Consider the following 18,083-nt stretch of genomic DNA (forward strand, 5'->3'; position numbering starts at 1 on the left):
AAAGTGAAGACTGAAAACCAGGACTTTTGGAAAAGAAACACACTTAGTATTCAAGCTTTTAATTTGGTGGTATTTTAGGTGAATGTACGACTCATTCAAGAGAATTTGAAATAAACGGCTAAAATTAGGGTTTGCAGCACTCTGTTTTTAGTGGAGTATTTACACTTATATGCACATCCATTTTTTGTAGGGAAGCAAAGAAAATGTCTGGTATGTCAATATATAAACTTCCCTGAATATATATAATTTCTACAGAAGTATGCATGCTAAGAAGTTACACAGAGCTCTCTGTCTACAAAAGTGTGCTTTTATTCTGAAAGATGTTAAGACATTCACCGGAACAAATTAAATTCTTGTAAGCATATGATAGATTTAGATAAATCAAGTCAGGAATGTCATTTCAGAGAACTTTTGAAACCTCAAGATATGAAGCAGAATGGCAAAAAAACTGAAAGTACTTCAGGGCCTTTCTTAACCACTGTGGGAAGTGAAAATGTGCAGCTTTCAACGATGTGGTTATGAGCACAGAAAGTTAGATAAAAGCAACATTTCTGAAAATCTATTCAGTGAAAATAAATGGTCACACTGGGTTTTTTTCAGTTTTTATTGTACAATTTTACAGTAACAATTTGTACAAATGTTAACAAAAATGAAATTCAGGCTCTGAGTAGAAATGTTTTGCTGGGGAAAGAAAAAGTCACTGAGCCCTGTACTGTCTTCATCAAGCCGATGAGGGAACACGCTGCTTTGAGTGATGAAGCTTCCTCCTCTTCATCGAACACGTGTAAACCACAAATAAAAAGGAGGGGGAAAAAAAAAAAATCACTGACGGATAATAAGATTTTATGTGAAAATGGTCACAAAAATCTGATTCCTGTCAATTTGATAACTGCACAGGAAACTTGTTGATGGTTGGTTTGGTCCAGATCCACAGAGGCTGAGCTGCAGTCGATGGTGGTGGTGGTGGGGTCATTGGGGCGGTTTAGGAGCGGGTGTACTTCCCCCAGATGTGAAGCATGAAGACTGAAGCAATAAACAAGAGGCTCATCACCAGCACTGGCACCGGCCCACTGTCACAAGGAGGAGACAATGATCATTACCCAGATTAACACACAAAACAAGCCCACTAAATCCCATCAGTGGCCTAAACCTCAAGGGGGGGGGCTCAGAGCAGATACTGATTTTATTGATGAGATTTGGAAACAAGAGCCTCTCATATCTCAAGAAGGCTCTGAGAGGAGGGGGCGGAGGGGGGCACATTGCTAAGTAGCAGCATCGCCATACCAACCCTCCCTCCCGCAGCCCCCCCATCTCTCCCGTCAGAAGGCTGTAATTGAGTTGACCTTTCGGTGTGGATCCTTTAATGAAGCTTTGAGGCCGGCCTTGAACGCAGCAACAAACACGCACTCGATACACACCACTGTACGGCGAGTCTGCCCTCCTTCAACTGCTGCCAAGATGCACTCAATAATCACCACAGCACCATTGATCAGCCGTGGTCAGGAGACAGGATGTCTTCTCTAATATCAGGGGTGAGGATGTGGCAAACACAAGTTTGAGGATGTGAGTTTTCAAAGCGTGCGCTGCCGTAACGTGTAATTACGCGTGTGAATATATAAGCACAGACATTGAAATGGAGCCGATCCACAGCTCATACATCAGTTGTTTTCACCAAAGAGTCACGTCTGTTCAATTTCCTACCATTACACATCCCCCCAGTGTCGGAAATGTTGGGGATTAGCATGTTTACGTGAGGCAAGTTGAAATGTCAAAGGCTAAACGCGTTAAGAGCTTGAATATAACACCTTTCTCCCGGCTGCTTTTATGAAAAACTCTGCTTACACTTTGAGGCCCGGAGAGTCTTCAGTGTAGAAGCGCCACATGCCACCAGTGCCTGCTGATCCTGTGGTCCGTCCGCCGCTGCGTGTGCCGCTGCTGGTGGCTTTTCTGTGGAGCAAACAAATGCAAACCGATGAAAGAGGCTCGCTCTGAGGTTTCAGTGGGTTCAGAAACGGTTGATGTCAAAGCATTTTTTGTTGTTGTTTGTGTCACATAAAAACTAATTTTACAGAATCTAAATCTTTATGTTTGTGAATTCATCTCAGAGCTATGCAGGGGGTCTTTGACATTTAGAAACCATTATAGTTTTAAAATATTTGCGATCAAGTACAGCATATTCAAATATATATATCAAATAGAACAGAAGGTGGTAATGAAGATTGTGAATGATTCATGGCTGCTTCACTGGTGTGCAGAGATTAAACAGAGGTTAATGAGGTAATGAAGAGGATGCTGGTAATGGGTAATAACGAGAGAGGCCGCACTGAACCTCTGATTACTCACTGATTAAGCCAGCAGCGCAACATCTATCTGCTGTAATCTAAGAGGGGGTGTGAGCTGATCTTGAGAGCTTCACGATTTTGGGTCATTTGTGAAACTTGACAAGTACAGTCTTTAAAATGAAAATACAGCTTTTACCAAATTATAAAAATAAATAATGTTTGTAAGATTTAAGCATCTGTCTAGGTTGACAAAAGGGGAGCAGTTTCTCAAACACATGAAAGAGTATCTCACTGAATAAATAAAAAGTGAAACAAAATTCTTTGGTTTAATCAAATAAATTAGCTAATGGAACTTTGTAATTGCATAGAATAATCTTGGTCCCAATACATTTGGGACATTTACAAAGACCTTGTTTGTACAAAAAGTACAGCAGATTTAAAATCTAAAAACATTTGTTGGGATGGCAAAACAGAACTAGATATTTGCCAGTTACAAGCTGGAATGCTAATTCATTATCCCAAGTTTAAAATAGGGTTGACAATGGCTCCCCATTGTTTTTTATAACTATTATTATAAATTTTAGAAGGAAAGAGGTCATACTCACAACGTCATGCGTCACTGCACTTATGATCTTTAATTGATCAGAAATATACCGATTACATTGTAGAACAAAACGGAATGTTGAGTTTGGTTGATTATTTCCTTGTTGTAACATTGCTTAGCAACATGTCTACCGATGGAATGCTTGTTAAACATATCAATAGAAATGTGACGCCCTTTAAAAGGCGTCATATTAGAAGCAATATGTAATTATGCAGTGAGCATTAAAGCCAAGAATGTCTGTCAGCTCAAGTTTCTGCCAAATTTTCTCAGCATGTTCTGACATAAGCAGTTTGATATAATGGAAAATTGACACTTGGAAAACAACATACTAAAAATTGTATTCATATAACAGGAATGTCAGTGTGACAAAAGCACACACACAAACAACACCTTTCCTTACAAGTCAGCCAACCTGGTTGTGTTGGTAACTAGAGTTTGTCTCTGATAACTTCTACTCTGTAGGATAGAGCTTGGGTCCAGTCTGTGGAAATGTTGCAGAATCTCATCTTAATCTTTCAGTGCATTAAGATTTTCTCCATAATAACAAACAGGGTTTCTTCAAGTTAAACTTTAGACTTTAAGCCCTTTTTAAGGCCACACATGTAAAAAACCTAAGACAAATTTCTCAATATACTCTCCATTTTATACATTATTTTCCATTTTAATAATTTATTCCTATTTTATGATCAAAGACCCCACAGGAACTCAGTTTCAGTTAAATTTGCTGCTCTGGATTGTCTGGGCAGAAAGCTGTCAGTCAAATCAACTTGCAAACAACTGGAATTGTGTAAAAGACATCCTACGGTACCCAGGGTGACGATGAGGAAATTATCTGGGGTAGGGTTTTTCCTAAGCCCTGACCTTCCATTTAGAGTTGGTACTGAGAAGAACACTATTTGATTGTGTATCTTTGATTTACACTAACTTGAAGTTGGTTTATCACACTGACCTTAACCAGATCAAACAAAGCCAAATTTATGACTGAATTTAGTGACCACTGTAGCTGAATCCATGCTCACTGCATGGATTCAGAAGATTAAAGTAAGAGTCAATAGGAATAGAAGTTAAAACTACTAGTTATTGACAAAAGATGTGGCAGAATGTTTATAGACACAAACCATATACTTTACTTTTTGAATTTACTTTACTACTGAGACACCATCTTAAAGAGTAATAAACATTTGTAGCAGTATGGGATTTATGATCAACAAGTACCAAACACATTTGTGTATTCTTAAACTACTTTTGACCTTCTCTCTATCTCATGACTGCTCCCTAAATGAAAGCAATTTGTACTGAGACTTAGAACTATTACTCCAGAAACCCACCCCTACATATCAGACTGGGACCATATCTGGGCTTGAACATGTGGCATGTTAATTGCAAGCCCAGAACTGTGGAAGTGAGTGGTACTAATACCGGCCTGTTTTATAACTACAAATATGGTACAAATCTAGTGAAGGAGTTAATAATACAACATTTATAAGTATATAAAATTTGTTTTTTTTTTTTTCCAGAGTTACATTTCAGATTGTCCAATTGTACAACCCTTGTGCTATCCTGACATTAAAAGTGGGGTCATCTGGACCCCATAAGACAATGTGCTGAATTTTTGTTTTTCCAAGGATTTTTTTATCTTCACTTGTGTCTGTGGCAGACATAAAATCCTGTCCACCTTTGTCATTGGAGGAATCACACATCAATATAAGGATGGGGTCATCTGGATCACATTTTTATTATGGGCAGAAATAAATATTAAAGCCTTGCTTTTACTGAACATTTTGGACTTGGGTCAAAAATATTAGTGAGCCAAGTTCTCATATAAAAGAATTTGATTGGTGTTATGAGGCTTTGTATAGATCCCATTTCGTAGAAACTGACTTTTAGAGACTGAATCAAAGTGTGTCCAGCCCTCATATAAGAGTAGCTTATAAAAATGGTTGTATACATTACCAATTATAGTTGTTTGCTGTATTTTCAACCCCTCATTTATTTTTTCATTTCTATAGGAAATATGTAAACAGTATACAAAAGTACTTACTACAACCTGCTCTATAAAGCATAATGATTACTTGGCTTTCATATATATATTATATTATTACTAAGCATTTGTAAACAGCTGCGTTTTGGCCTGTAGAATACCAGACTCTTAAGGGTCTGGTGGCATTTAGTTACCACTTAAAGTGAGTTGATGTCACCCAACTAAAAGAAATATGAACTTAATGTTTATTTAACAATATATAAAATGACACCACTGGTAAAAACATGTTTTATTTTCAGTAATTTTGAAGGGGGGAATGGTTGAACATTTGATTAAACAACTTATAACAGATATACTGTTTTGATTTATAAATTTCAGTGCTGATGCTGATAAATGGTTCTTCTAGCTGTGTATGTATGTTATTACATCACTACTGTGTCACTAGTGTGACAACTGTTAAAACCTTGATTTATAGTCATTGTACTTGTGTGTTAAGGACCCAATGAAAACTACAATTGTGTTGTTGTTGTCTTTAGACATGGTACAATTGTGTAGTTCTCTTACCTTTGTCTGACAGTGGAGCCTGCAGCCCGAGGAGCCACTGTCTTGCTTGGGGAACGACTAGAAGCCCCCACATTTGTAGCACTTGCTGCTGGTCCAGGCTACAATTATTCAAGCAGAAATCAGGTTTAATACATAAGCTTTACCCTTAGCATGTTATAATCACACACAATGACACAGGTACAAAGACAATAAAGAAAGCATTTCATACTCAATGTCCAAATATAGAAAGACAAAGAGCCAAAACAAAAATATAGTTTCAAATACGATCAGAAAAATAGCCACGTCTACATTCGTGCTAACGTTAGCAAACTAGCTAACAACTAAAAACTGTTCACTTGTTTCTAAAACTTAACATCTAGGTAAGTTAAGTAACACTAGTGAGAAAAGTTTACCATTTTTTGCTATGTTAGTCCCGAGAAACAAGCCGAAAGTCTAACCCCCTCTTCAAATAAGTGTCCACTTCAAATGAATAGAAGTCAGCTAATCACAGAACTGCTGAAACCCCGAGAAGAGACCCTGGAAAGCTGACGTTTGTCTAAAAAGGACACGACTGCCACATTTAGGACCTGTGAAGGCGACCAAGCAAAAGCCTGATTGGATGACACTTTTTAGTGTGACAAAATTAAAATATCTGACACAATTCAAGTCTATTTTAGTCAAAAACAACGACATATAAAGTATTTTATAATATTTTTATTTTTGTTTTGAAAAACAAATAGACATAGCTATTCATTTTACAAAGGCAAATACCTGACTCGCCCCACTCTGCTGGGAGACGTGTCTCACAGGAAGCGCTGGATCTCGGTGAAGGAAACAAACGCCATTGTGGTTCTAACAGCGGAGCTGTTTTTCATTCTTTTATAAGGATAAAAAAGAACCAAAATGGCGTCAAAGAGCAACAGTTTCATGGGCTAGTACAGCTTTATCAGAGGTTTCCAAACTTGAACAGAGTAGTGAGGAGACAAAAAGGTAAACACGGGCGCATCATTGTTTGAAATAGGCGTTGATGTAGGTTTAAAATGCATTTTTTACTGTCTAAATCAGCTAACGAAAGCTATTTATATTTACCAAAGCACGTGTTTATGTGCTACTTCCTCCAACTAAACTCCAAAACATTTCTCAGATAAGTAGTCTTGTTTTTGGCACAATCTGCTTATTTGACATATTGTTTAACCATGTCTGATAAATTTCTACCCATTTTCCGAGTAAATTTCAGTTGCTTATAACGGTGATATTTAGTTTTGCAGTATTTACAACATTTGATCTAATATAAAAGCATGTCTGATTAATAGCTATGTACTTTTGCATCCTAAAGTGTAAACCAGGACCCCCTTTTTTTGGTCAGAATGGCGCGGGTGGTGTTTCTCCACCCGGACCTGGGCATTGGCGGTGCTGAACGGTTGGTGGTTGATGCTGCCGTTGCATTGAAGTCTCGGGGTTGCAGTGTTCAGATTTGGACTGCTCATTATGACCCCAAACATTGCTTCTCTGAGACGTTAGACCCGGACCTGCCTGTGGTGTGTGAAGACTTGTATTATATTTTATTAAATATTATCATCATTCTATTGAAAGTCTAGTGTTTGAGTAATCACCATCTTTTGTTTTACCACACTAAAATATGAAATAATGCATTATCTTTTTCCAGGTATGTGTGGGTGACTGGTTACCCACCAGTGTGTTTGGTTACCTACATGCCCTGTGTGCATATCTAAGGATGATCTATGTGGCCCTCTACCTGGTTTTTCTCAGTGCAGTAGAGTATGATGTGATCTTTTGTGATCAGGTGTGTCATTTATCTCTCTTTATCCCTCCTAAATATAGCTAAATAGTTGCATCTCAGAGAATTCCTACAACTACTTATAGTTTATTTTTTTTCTCTTATATTCTATCAGTCTTACTAGATTTATATCTCATAATTAAGATTTTTTACTTGTTTTCAATTTGAAAAAGGCTTTTCTACTATTTGGCTCCAGGTGTCGGCGTGCATACCTGTACTCAAGCTATCCCGTCAGAGGAAGAAGGTTTTGTTCTACTGTCATTTTCCAGACCAGCTGTTGACCCAGAGGAAGTCGGCCTTGAAGAGGTTTTACAGAGCGCCCATTGACTGGGTGGAGGAGCGTACCACTGGAATGGCCGATATGGTATGAACTGTCTGAAGCTGGTAAACTGTGTCCTTCAGCTTTTTCTAATTGGGTATTTTTGATTGATAATGTTTTAAAAATCTATACTGATTGTTTTGTTTTCAGTTTTTTTTCCCTCAGATTTGTTCATCTATCAATTTTTAACAATATTTAAACAGGAATCAAGTGTTTCTGTTGTAACAGCATGTTGCTTTTGGTAATTTAATGAGTAAAAAAGAGATGTCTTTATTGTCTGCGATAAAGAGTCTGTTATAATATTTTTAATAGTTTATTCATGCAATACATACCTGTAAAAACAACGATAGAGAAACCGAAAAAGAAACACCAAGTACGATCAAAGTAATACTTCTAGGGAATAAAAGTCAGCAAAAGAAAAAATGACAAACCTGAAGAAACAGCTATGTACACCATGGAGTTGAACTCACAATTCCCATATGACAAAAATACAATGTGCAACTGGATTAACCAGTGGGCAACAGCAGACGACTAAAACCAGCCTCTTAGCCATTTTTTCCAGCGTTTTTGACGGCTGTATGTGACACATTGGTGCATTGAACGGGCCGGAGCAGCATTTTGGCTGCGTGTTTTGTACGTTATGAAACTCTGCTTATTATGCCTGTCTTGGAACAACATAAGACGACCTAAATTACGTGCTACTTTTGAAACGTATGCAAAAAGCGGCGTTTTGGATGGCCAATGCCGCATGGTCGATGGTCACGCCGCTTTTCCTGGTGATTTATGACACCTTCCGCTTAGTACAGACATTTTCTGACCATAATTATCCAAGTTCCCAGAGTCGGTAAATGAACCAGGACTTAAATTACCACCTTCATTGATTTTGATTGGTCCTTCCTGTTAGCCCCGCCCCCACGTGCCAGAATGGGGCCAAATTTAAAACCCGGAAATTTTCAGATTTGAAACCAATAAAAGATTTGAAACATTGAAGCTGAAAATAATTAAGTTAGATAGAATTGCATAAAGGTTCAGACACTTTCATCTTTTAAGCTTAACTCCAACAAATCAGCTTGAATTTTTCAAGTTGTTTTATTCAAGTTTCGAATCTTTATGACCTTGATTTGACTCCATGCAAATTAAGATCAACAACAAAAGATAAACTCTGGAGTTCATAGATTCAGTATCAAAGAGTTTTTCCCTAATAAATGTCTGCATTCCTTTAAAAAAAATGCAAAAACAGAGCGAGGCGGAATATTAGACCATCTCTGGTGGAAAGCCTAAAGCCAAACCTGCACATGTTACGCATCACATCAGCTGAATATTAAAATACAATTTGAAACTAATAAAATGATATAATTTAGCTTTATTGCATTACATTAAGACTTTCTTGCTGAATTTGGAGGGCTTGATTGGTCAGTAATTTGATCATTGGGTAAGGAAAAAAGAAAGCGAGACGAGACACTGGCACACAAGACCGACCCAGAAGGTCCACGGGGAATTTAAGGAGACCACTGAAACTATGTGCTTCCTAATATGCAGCAGAAAATGTATTAAAACTGTCTGGCCGACATGCACGGGTTGAAAGCTGCATACAATTCTTCTACTTCAATTTTTATTTGTATCTTTTGAAACTTAAAAACTTTATAATTTAATAACAAACCGTGAACTAGTAGCTTCTCCAATGACTTTTAGCTGCTTGAAAGCAGCATAAATCCAGTCTAGTGTGATCTCCGAGGGGAAACAGTTTCTGAAGCTCAGAGTCCTGATAGAGATGAAATGACATTTGAAAACTTTGGGATAATGAGTGACCTGGGGCTGCTTTACACCTCAAAGGGAGCTGCAGCACCTGTGATATAAGTGAAATCCTTATGAAGTTATCTCTCTGTTCTTCTTCTCAGATTGTGGTAAACAGCCAGTTCACTGCAGGCATCTTCAGAGAGACATTTCAGAGTCTGAGCTCGGTCCAGATAGACGTTCTCTATCCCTCCCTCAATACGCGTGCCTTTGACCAGTCCAGCACCGAGGCGCAGGGCCTGGGAGGGCTGCTCCCCGCGGGAACGTCCTGTCTGTTTCTGTCTCTAAACCGATACGAACGGAAGAAGAATTTGGGGCTGGCGCTGGAAGCTCTGGCGGTCCTGAGGTGCAACCTTCCCCCGGGCCAGAGAGCAGGCGTCCACCTGGTGGTCGCCGGGGGCTACGATGACCGCGTCACCGAGAACATTCAACACCACACCGAGCTGAAAGAGCTGGCGGAGCAGCTCCACTTGGAGGACTGTGTCACTTTCTTGCAGTCCCCCTCTGACGACCTGAAGGTGGCGCTGCTGCAGGGCAGCACCGCCGTGCTCTACACCCCCAGCAGAGAACATTTCGGGATCGTTCCTGTCGAGGCCATGTACTGCTGCTGCCCCGTTATTGCCGTCAACTCTGGGGGCCCTCTGGAGAGCGTGGCACACGGGGAGACGGGCTTCCTGTGCGAGCCCACGGCTGAGGCGTTCTCCCAGGCCATGGAGAGGCTCATCAGGGAGCCGCACCTCCGCAGGGACATGGGCCAGGCGGGGAGGAGGAGGGTAAAAGATAAGTTCTCTCTGGAGGCCTTTGCAGACCAGCTCCATCAGTACATTGTTAGGCTCAGCCAGTAACAGCAGGGCAGATGGAACCTGACTGAATGATCTGGGTCTCCAAAGAGCTGAGGAGTGTCAGATGATGGATATGTGGAGGGATGCGGGGAGGTGCTGTCGGTGGTACTAGAACTTAAAGGACAATTAATCAGCATTCCCCTGGAGAGGTTGCTGCAGGAGAAGAAAGAGCTTGGAATTTTCTGTACCAATTAAGAAATGAGAAATGAGTTTTCCTATCATCTCTGGAAAAATGCCACCTTCACACGCGTGTGTGTTGGTGTGTAATTCTGCAAGTGTATCAATCCCCGGCTAAATGAGTCTGGCGGAAGGATTGATCGTGAAATGTTTTGCACTGTTTGTGTGTTTACTTTTCTTTTTTTTGCAGTTCTCCTTTTGTTCTGTGTGTTTTTTGGAGATGAAGAACAAGAATGTAGTCATCAGTGGCGGCAGCGCACAGCCGCGGATCGATACACAGGATGCTTTCCGCTGCTTCCTGTCTGCTCGGAGCTTTGTTCACTGTCTCGCATTCAGAAGACGCTGGCCTGCTCGTGACTCCTGCAGCTGTGTGGAGGTTATTAGCAGATGATACGCAGTGTATGGCTTTATTAGGGGTCTGGCAGACAGGCAGCCTGCTTCTGTCTGGGTCATTATCAATGAGGAGAATAGCAGAAGGTCATTGTGTCTGCGCACTGGTCCTGTCAGCCTTCCTACTGTATAGAAATGCTCTTATTGACATTCCTGAAGTCTTAATAAACGAGACGATGCATAGTTTCCCGAGTCAGAGTCTTACTTTGTTGGCAAGTTATTGTTTCCTTTTGAACCTTAATGGAAGTGACTGAAGATGTAATAAATAAAAATGGATACACAGAAACAGCAGTAATAATGTAAACGTGTAGAATTGTACTTTTGAGCATTAAATAATTAATCAAAGTCGCAAAAAAGTGGAAATCAAATATGCTAATTTTTTTGCTGCATTATCATTCCTAATTTCTGCATTGTTTCTGTATGAACTTTGATAATGCAGTGAATCCAAAACCACAAAATTCTTACTGCACCACATTTACAAAACTAATCAGAAAGTTGCTCTTAAGAACCGGATTGTAAGAAAACTTGCCTAATTGTGACATTTCCTTAACTTTCAAGAAGTAAATCTATGTAAATTAGTTGTTTTTAAGAGATGAAAACTTTTAGGAGAGTGATAGAAGTATATGATATCTGATTTACAAGTTTCCATGTTTAGCAAATTGGTTAATTTAGTAAGCAATCTGGTGTATTTTCAGCCATTTAAACATGAAGACGCATAAAAACTTTATTAATTATCTGCTTCTAAAACACAACTGTCAAGCCTTCATGTTAAAAAGAAGAAATCCATTAATAGTTTTCATAAATTCAGCTGCTTCTGACACGGATTTGTCTGCTTTAGCTTCCTCTCACATGTTCGGAGCATCCTGATGGCCTCCACTTCTTTAAATCTGGACTCGCCTCCATTGAGTTTTACAATCCCCACATGCCTTATCGATTCAGACGCTTCTTCACAGTCGATTTTCAAAGGCTAAAAAGTGAAGGAATCGTCAGCGACGCCACTTGTTTTTCAAACCTACGAATGATTCGTCCTTGCAGGTCCAATTAGTGCCGGTGACCACGGTTTAATTTAAAATAGATACACAAGCGCACGCCAAATGGGGATGCACTCCAGATCAATGCTTGCATGTCGGTTTGATGTGTCTGTTGGTTGCAAATAGATTCATACGTATTTGTGCACTCACAAAAAAACTCAGTCAAGAAGATTTTTTGATATTTGATGCTTGATTTGACAAACAGTGAGTATAAAGTATGTTTAAGGTCATATTTGATTTAAGATTTAAGTTTGCACCATAAAACAAATGGAAATGGAAAAGCAAATTTTATTTTTAAAGAATTAAATCATAAATGTAACTTTTGGGAGATAAGGCTACACCATTTTAACTGACATGGATTAGATAGAGAAATGTTAAATACGCGGTTGTTTCCCTCTGGAAAAACAGGAAGTTCAATCTTTATGATTGATGTTCCTTATTATATATATTTTTTAAAATAATAAAAGTATCATATTTCAGACTTGTAACAGTTTAAATTATAGGTTTGCAACCCAGGACACTAAAAGAACCAATTTTTTACAGACCAAACCCAACTGTAGCTTCAAAGATCCACTTTCACCATTCAGAAAAATACACTTTATTTATGTTTTTGTGGCCATTAAGATATTAATATACAAAATATTTTTTAAATACGATAATATTTGCAGTGTTTTATTTTCCCATTTGTAAACATTTTTACTTATTTTACTTTTGACAGCAGAACATCCAAGTTTCTTGGATAAAGTGTCAAACTAAGATCCCCCTGATGCACAGATTTACGTGAATTAAAAATGTAATTATGACTTTGATGCACCTTTATTCTTTTTCTCCTTTTGCTATTGAATACGAACATGACAACATTAGTGTAGAATATGCAGCAGAAGATAAAAATATGTTTGAAACATATACTAATAATAAACTTCTCTGACGGTAGATTTAACCTTTTCCAATCTTTTTGCATAGTTATCTGACATGTAAAAGTCTAAACAAAATGGATAAAACATATTTAACTAAAACAAATTAACAAAAACTATACACTCAATTTATATTCAGATTGTTAACATTTTTCTTAAAAGTCAAAGAGCCACACTGAAGATATAAGAGCCTCTGGTTTAAAGATATTCATGACAACTGACCACAAAACATTATCACAATCACTGCTGATGGTTTCATTTGTAGCAGTTAATTAACTATTTTGGCTCACTGTGTCTCCTCACATCTACTGTATTTTGTAAATTTGCCAAACAGTATAAGGAATAAAGCACAAACATACAGTACAGAAAAGGGTATTGTTTACTGCAAGTTTGTATATTTTAGCCATTAATCAATTTTTGACATTTAGTTTCAATTCTGCTGCTTATTTTTGCCTCCCTAAGGTCTTGAAGAAATGTTTCTTTTGTGCAGAGAGTTACAAACTTTTCTCTTTGACTCTAAGGCTCTAATTTGAAATTAAATCAGTACTTTCTATTCCGTTGCAATTTTTGTTGATACATATACAATTTGTAAAGATTTTTGGTTTAGTAAAATTGGTGTAATGGTTTTATAGGTATTGCCCTGGAGAAAGTCACACAAGACCATCAAGTGTTTTTAGGTTTGATTCATGACTTTTAGAAACCTGTCATAGATGACATTTGTAATATATCTAATGTATTTTACAAGGACATTTTACAAGTGTGGAGGTTTCAGAATGCAAAATCATCCAAGACTAAACGAAGCTGCAGTGATTTAGGAGCTGTTGTCATGACAGCCCTCCAGAGGAAGTGAAGCAGAGATGAAAATGTAATAAACTCTCATCAGCCCAAACTGGACTGGATGCACAAAAGAGTCTGAGCTCACTGCTTCCTCTTCTTGATTTCTTCTTCAAAGAAACTCTCAAAGTTGAGCCACAGCCCCTCACCCCCCACCTCCACCACCGCCCCCCTCCTCCGTCTCTGCCCCGTGGTGAGGTGGCTATTCAGATCAGGGTGCGTCTGAGTGGCAGTGATAACCGGAACCCAGGTGCCACTGGCACACGCTGTTTAATTAATTAATGAGACTGCAGGGTTGGTTTTCTAATTCCACCTAGCCGGCACCGGGGTGTGGGGGGGGAGATAGCCGTGAAGTGTTTAGTCGTGTTTTCAGGCAAAGAGGGAAGTAATACACGTGAAAGTGTGTTATAGATGGAGATCCACCTTGCTGGCCATGAGAGAGCTCGTTCACTTCTTAAACCCGTAACACTTGTGGTAAATTTAAATGTATGTGCAGGTCATTTTTGACAGTTTTACCTTTGATTCTAAAAAAAAAGCTTTCTGCAATGGAAGATGGAACACTACAATGATACAGGTGTGTAGTTTTAAAGTTTTAAATATTAAAGCCTCACGGTATGAAGGAATTTTGCCTTTTTTCACATATTTTTCGCTTATCAAACTCAAATGTAAAAAAACCTCAATTTGTATTCACGGTTCATCTTTAAGAAGACTTTTACAAGTTTCATGTTAGCAAATGATGCCTTTCCCACTTTACTGCGTCCATAAACTTCTTCAATTTATTAGTTTTCACACCATAAACATTAGAGCACAATGGCAATCAGTCTCCGAGCAGCTGATATCCCAGTTGAGAGGAATGATTTATTAATGTCCCATTAAAGTCTTGTCTCTGTGGGAGACCACAATAAAACTTCTATAATCTCTGCTATTAAAATGTTATAGATAGGCTCTATAAAATGACTTTATGGTTCAGTAAAGGGAAGCATTGTGACTCGTTCCGTTCTGGATGCTGCATAAGCATTAATAAATCCACGATAGCCGTGTAAATAAAATTGTTTCAGATTAACAGAGTCGCTTTGCATTATGTATATGCAAAAATATATTGTATTAGTGGCATTGATATGTATTGTCTTTACAAGAAAGAAGGTCTAATTTAAAGATTTGATGCATGAATGGATCATCTGATTAGGAAATGATGCTGAGCGAAAACCATGAAAGGATTTTAAATGAATGAGAAACAAAGCAGGTCTTCATGTTTCTTTAAAAAAGCAAATTTTTAAATATTAGTTATATTTTTCACAAGTCTTTGCTCATCACAATAGACTGAAATATTGTGCATGACAAATTTGTTCTAGACATCAGTCAAATCTGTGTTCTTACCAAATAGGCAGTAAAGAAGTGGATGATACTTGTTCTTATTTTTATTTCAACTTCAGAAAATCACATAATTTACACATTGATTAAAAATAGAAACACATTTTACTCAGTACTTGAGTAGTTTTATAACCAAATTATTTTTTACACTTATTCAAGTAACTATTTTGATGACTACAAAAGACTTTTGTATCAATTCAAATACCATATTTCTGCAGGCTGCAAACACAGATTAGAATCATATGTTGTAAAAAAGAAAGGAAAAATAGTCTCACGCTCATCATCTATGTCTTATTTACGCCACATCTTACGATTCATTAAAAAAATGCTGTGATTCACTTCTTCAACATCAGGTGTTTCTTGCCAGCATCACAAATTCTTAATCCTCCATTCACTTAATTGGAGAAACTGTTCCTACTGCAAATAAAAGAGATAAAGCTTTAGATGAATAAAAGGATCTTTTGCAGAATGACCCAAATAAATAAACAGGAATAACATGTATTTGCTTTTTGATTTTCAGGCTGAAGTTAATAATCACCTCTAGACATAATTATAACAGCATTGACTTTATCTTCAAAAGGAAGCGAAGCAGCTCGTTTCCCACAGTATTTCACATGTCCATCATCACATGTCAACACGCCGACCGTCGCTCACTTTAATCGATAGCTGTGATCAATTTGATTCACAGCTGAATTGATAAATTCGATCATGACCTTTCTGATTTTCATGTCCAGTGTTGATTTTTTAGTGCGAATGTGTCTTAACGCATGGCGTCTGGGATGAGGATGCAGGAAGAGGAAGGAAGTGGAAGACAAAAGGAAGGCAGAGAGGAAGAGGAAATAGGGGGGAACAGACCTCCCATTGAACTTGGCCATCTTCCAAGTCTCATTCAACCAGTCAGTCATGGCGAATTGAAAAACAGACATGCACAGTAGCACCTGAGTGTGCATCCTGTGAGTGTTGTCTTTCACACATAAAAATGAGAGTTTAAAAGCTTTCTGAGCTTCAGGCAGAAAGAGTGTTTGCTTCTACCTGCCTGGTTTCATAGTTTGGGGGCTCAGATATGCAAACTGATGCATGCATGCCTGCAGAAGAAGGAGGCTGACAGGGTGCACCCTGATCGAAGGGTGCCAATTCCCCCCTATGGCCCAGGAGGAGCTGGCAGGCTGTGGGTGTGACGCCTCAGCGCTGCACAGGTGATGCTGAGCAGCTCCCCACACAGCTCGGGAGGATAACCTCCGGTGATTACACCCACAGGGGGGGATGCCAATCATGATGGATGTGTGTACGCCTGCAGGTGTGCGGGACAATGTGCCTCGATTGTTGAGCCGCTCTGTGTACAAGCGCGCATCCACAATGCGCGTACATCAGTGACGCGGTGCCCGGCGATGGCCTGCTAGATTGAGCTGTCAGTCGGCAGGCGGCAGATGAAGATTAATGGAGCGAACGAACAATAAGAGGCTGGCAATGATCATAAATATGCTAATGACTGTTATCAATACACACTTACTGACATGCATAGCAGCGTGTGTGTGTGTACAGTATTCATGCAGCAGAGATGTGAGGTCAGAGGTGAATCAGGTTGCAGAGTTAAAATCCCCATCCCCTGGGGAAACACACACACACGCACGGACACACAAGCTGCCTGATGGACGGATGAGCATGTGTTGTGTTTGAGTTGTGTGATACAAAAGGGAGGGGAGGGGGGGGCATTGAGTAGATGACATGATTGGTGTCATATTAAAATGTGTTTATTTAGTGTTTGTGTGCCTGAGAGAAGGGCAGCGGATAGTGATGGCGTCCGTGCCAAGCTGCTGATTAAGACTACAGGTTTAGCTAATGGCACAATGAGAACCTGATTAGGAGTGGGAGCGAGGCTGTAAAAAGAAAAAAACCCAGGAAGATAAAAGGCATAGATGGACAGATCCATTCACTAAGCTGATGATGGCTCTCTTTGTTGCCTATTCTGTGGTTCTCTGGGGTCCTTCTGCAACACGCACTCGTTTTTAAATGAAAACTTCTTTTATTTATCCCCTCTCTGTCGTTTTTTTTTCCTTTTTTTTATCTGCACCTCTCACTATGCATCTGGGTCACAAAGCTTCAAAACCAAACCAGATTATGCACTGCTACACCTAAAGCCCGTTTTCTAACCTGTTCTGCTCACTTTGCCTTTACAATTCTTGGGTCCAGAGCCGGTCCTGAGCATAGGCAAACTAGGCGGCCGCCTAGGGGGCAATCTGCTGGAGGGGAGCCAAATTGTAATGATTTTTTATTTTATTTTTAATTTTTTTTAACATTTCGTGTAAAATGTTAAAAATGTAATAATTACATTCATAAATAAAATAACTCAAAAGTTTGACACAATCCTAATTTTGTCTGGTGCTGCACCCCTCCTAACCTCTGGTTGAAGCTTGGTGGGGGGGTGTTCGGTGTGGTTTCTGCTTCTTTAAAACTTTAAGGATGAAAAAGCAGCAAAACAAGCCCTGAGGGAAAGCTTTAAGGTCAATAAAGGAAGGAAGAGGAGGAAAAAACAGACTCAATGCAGAGGTTTTTCTATTTTATTTACATTAATTTTTCAGGGAAATTCACGCACCTTCACCTCCTCACTTCGGTGAAAAATAATATTGTATTTTCGTTGGAAAAGAAAAATTTAACTGCCTTTCAAATGGCGCTCAAAAGACCTACCATGATAAGAGGGACATGTACTTGGGTAAATGCTGCTGCCTACCATTGCAGAAGTTGGAAGTTTGTGTCCCAGTTAGGGAGAAGTGTTTTTTTTCCTTAAATATTTTTTAAGTGATAATTTTTTAATCCTTGTAAATTAAAATAAATAAATAAATACTTATTTCAACATATTCCAGGCAGCTCCTCTTTTTTTGTCCGCCTGTGGTATTTGTGTGTTGTGGGGCACAAAAATCCCATTTCCTGTAGGACGCCATGCAGCCCAGGGCCAGGGCTGCTTGGGTCACTTATATGCATCCCACTGTTGACACAAAATGCTCAGTTCGGAAGGACAATGCAGTCTGCAGGAGGGTGCGGATAGAGAAACTACGTTGGAGTTATGATGGGGGCTAATGAGCTCACAGGGGATAGAAGAGGTGGAGACAGCCCCTCGTGGGAATTTGCACGTGTCTGCAGAGGCTCTGTGTAAACCCCTACAGTCTCTGTGGTGATTTTTGCACCCATTCTGCTATAAATAAGCG

The 18,083-nt window shown here is 39.1% G+C and overlaps 2 protein-coding genes across 3 annotated transcripts; one reads left to right on the plus strand and one right to left on the minus strand.

The window, feature by feature from the left end:
• Window positions 1-293: 293 nt before the first annotated feature.
• On the minus strand, window positions 294-5,984 carry sec61b (SEC61 translocon subunit beta). Its single transcript, XM_024267323.2, has 4 exons — window positions 5,824-5,984; window positions 5,432-5,529; window positions 1,843-1,947; window positions 294-1,070 (listed from the first exon to the last, which is right to left on the minus strand). Exons 1-4 carry the CDS (start codon window positions 5,824-5,826, stop codon window positions 983-985), a joined length of 294 nt encoding a protein of 97 aa, XP_024123091.1. The 5' UTR covers window positions 5,827-5,984; the 3' UTR covers window positions 294-982.
• Window positions 5,985-6,191: 207 nt separating this feature from the next.
• On the plus strand, window positions 6,192-10,916 carry alg2 (ALG2 alpha-1,3/1,6-mannosyltransferase). 2 transcript variants are annotated; one of them, XM_024267322.2, is made up of 5 exons: window positions 6,192-6,400; window positions 6,747-6,948; window positions 7,077-7,214; window positions 7,405-7,572; window positions 9,426-10,916. In XM_024267322.2, exons 2-5 carry the CDS (start codon window positions 6,778-6,780, stop codon window positions 10,164-10,166), a joined length of 1,218 nt encoding a protein of 405 aa, XP_024123090.1. In that variant the 5' UTR covers window positions 6,192-6,400; window positions 6,747-6,777; the 3' UTR covers window positions 10,167-10,916. The 2 variants fall into 2 exon arrangements, with proteins under 2 accessions (XP_024123090.1, XP_024123089.1); XM_024267321.2 differs by having other exon boundaries at window positions 6,193-6,400; window positions 6,777-6,948.
• The last annotated feature ends 7,167 nt before the right edge of the window (window positions 10,917-18,083 follow it).

The sequence above is a fragment of the Oryzias melastigma genome, linkage group LG16, assembly GCF_002922805.2.
Source record: "Oryzias melastigma strain HK-1 linkage group LG16, ASM292280v2, whole genome shotgun sequence".
Lineage (NCBI taxonomy): Eukaryota > Metazoa > Chordata > Actinopteri > Beloniformes > Adrianichthyidae > Oryzias > Oryzias melastigma.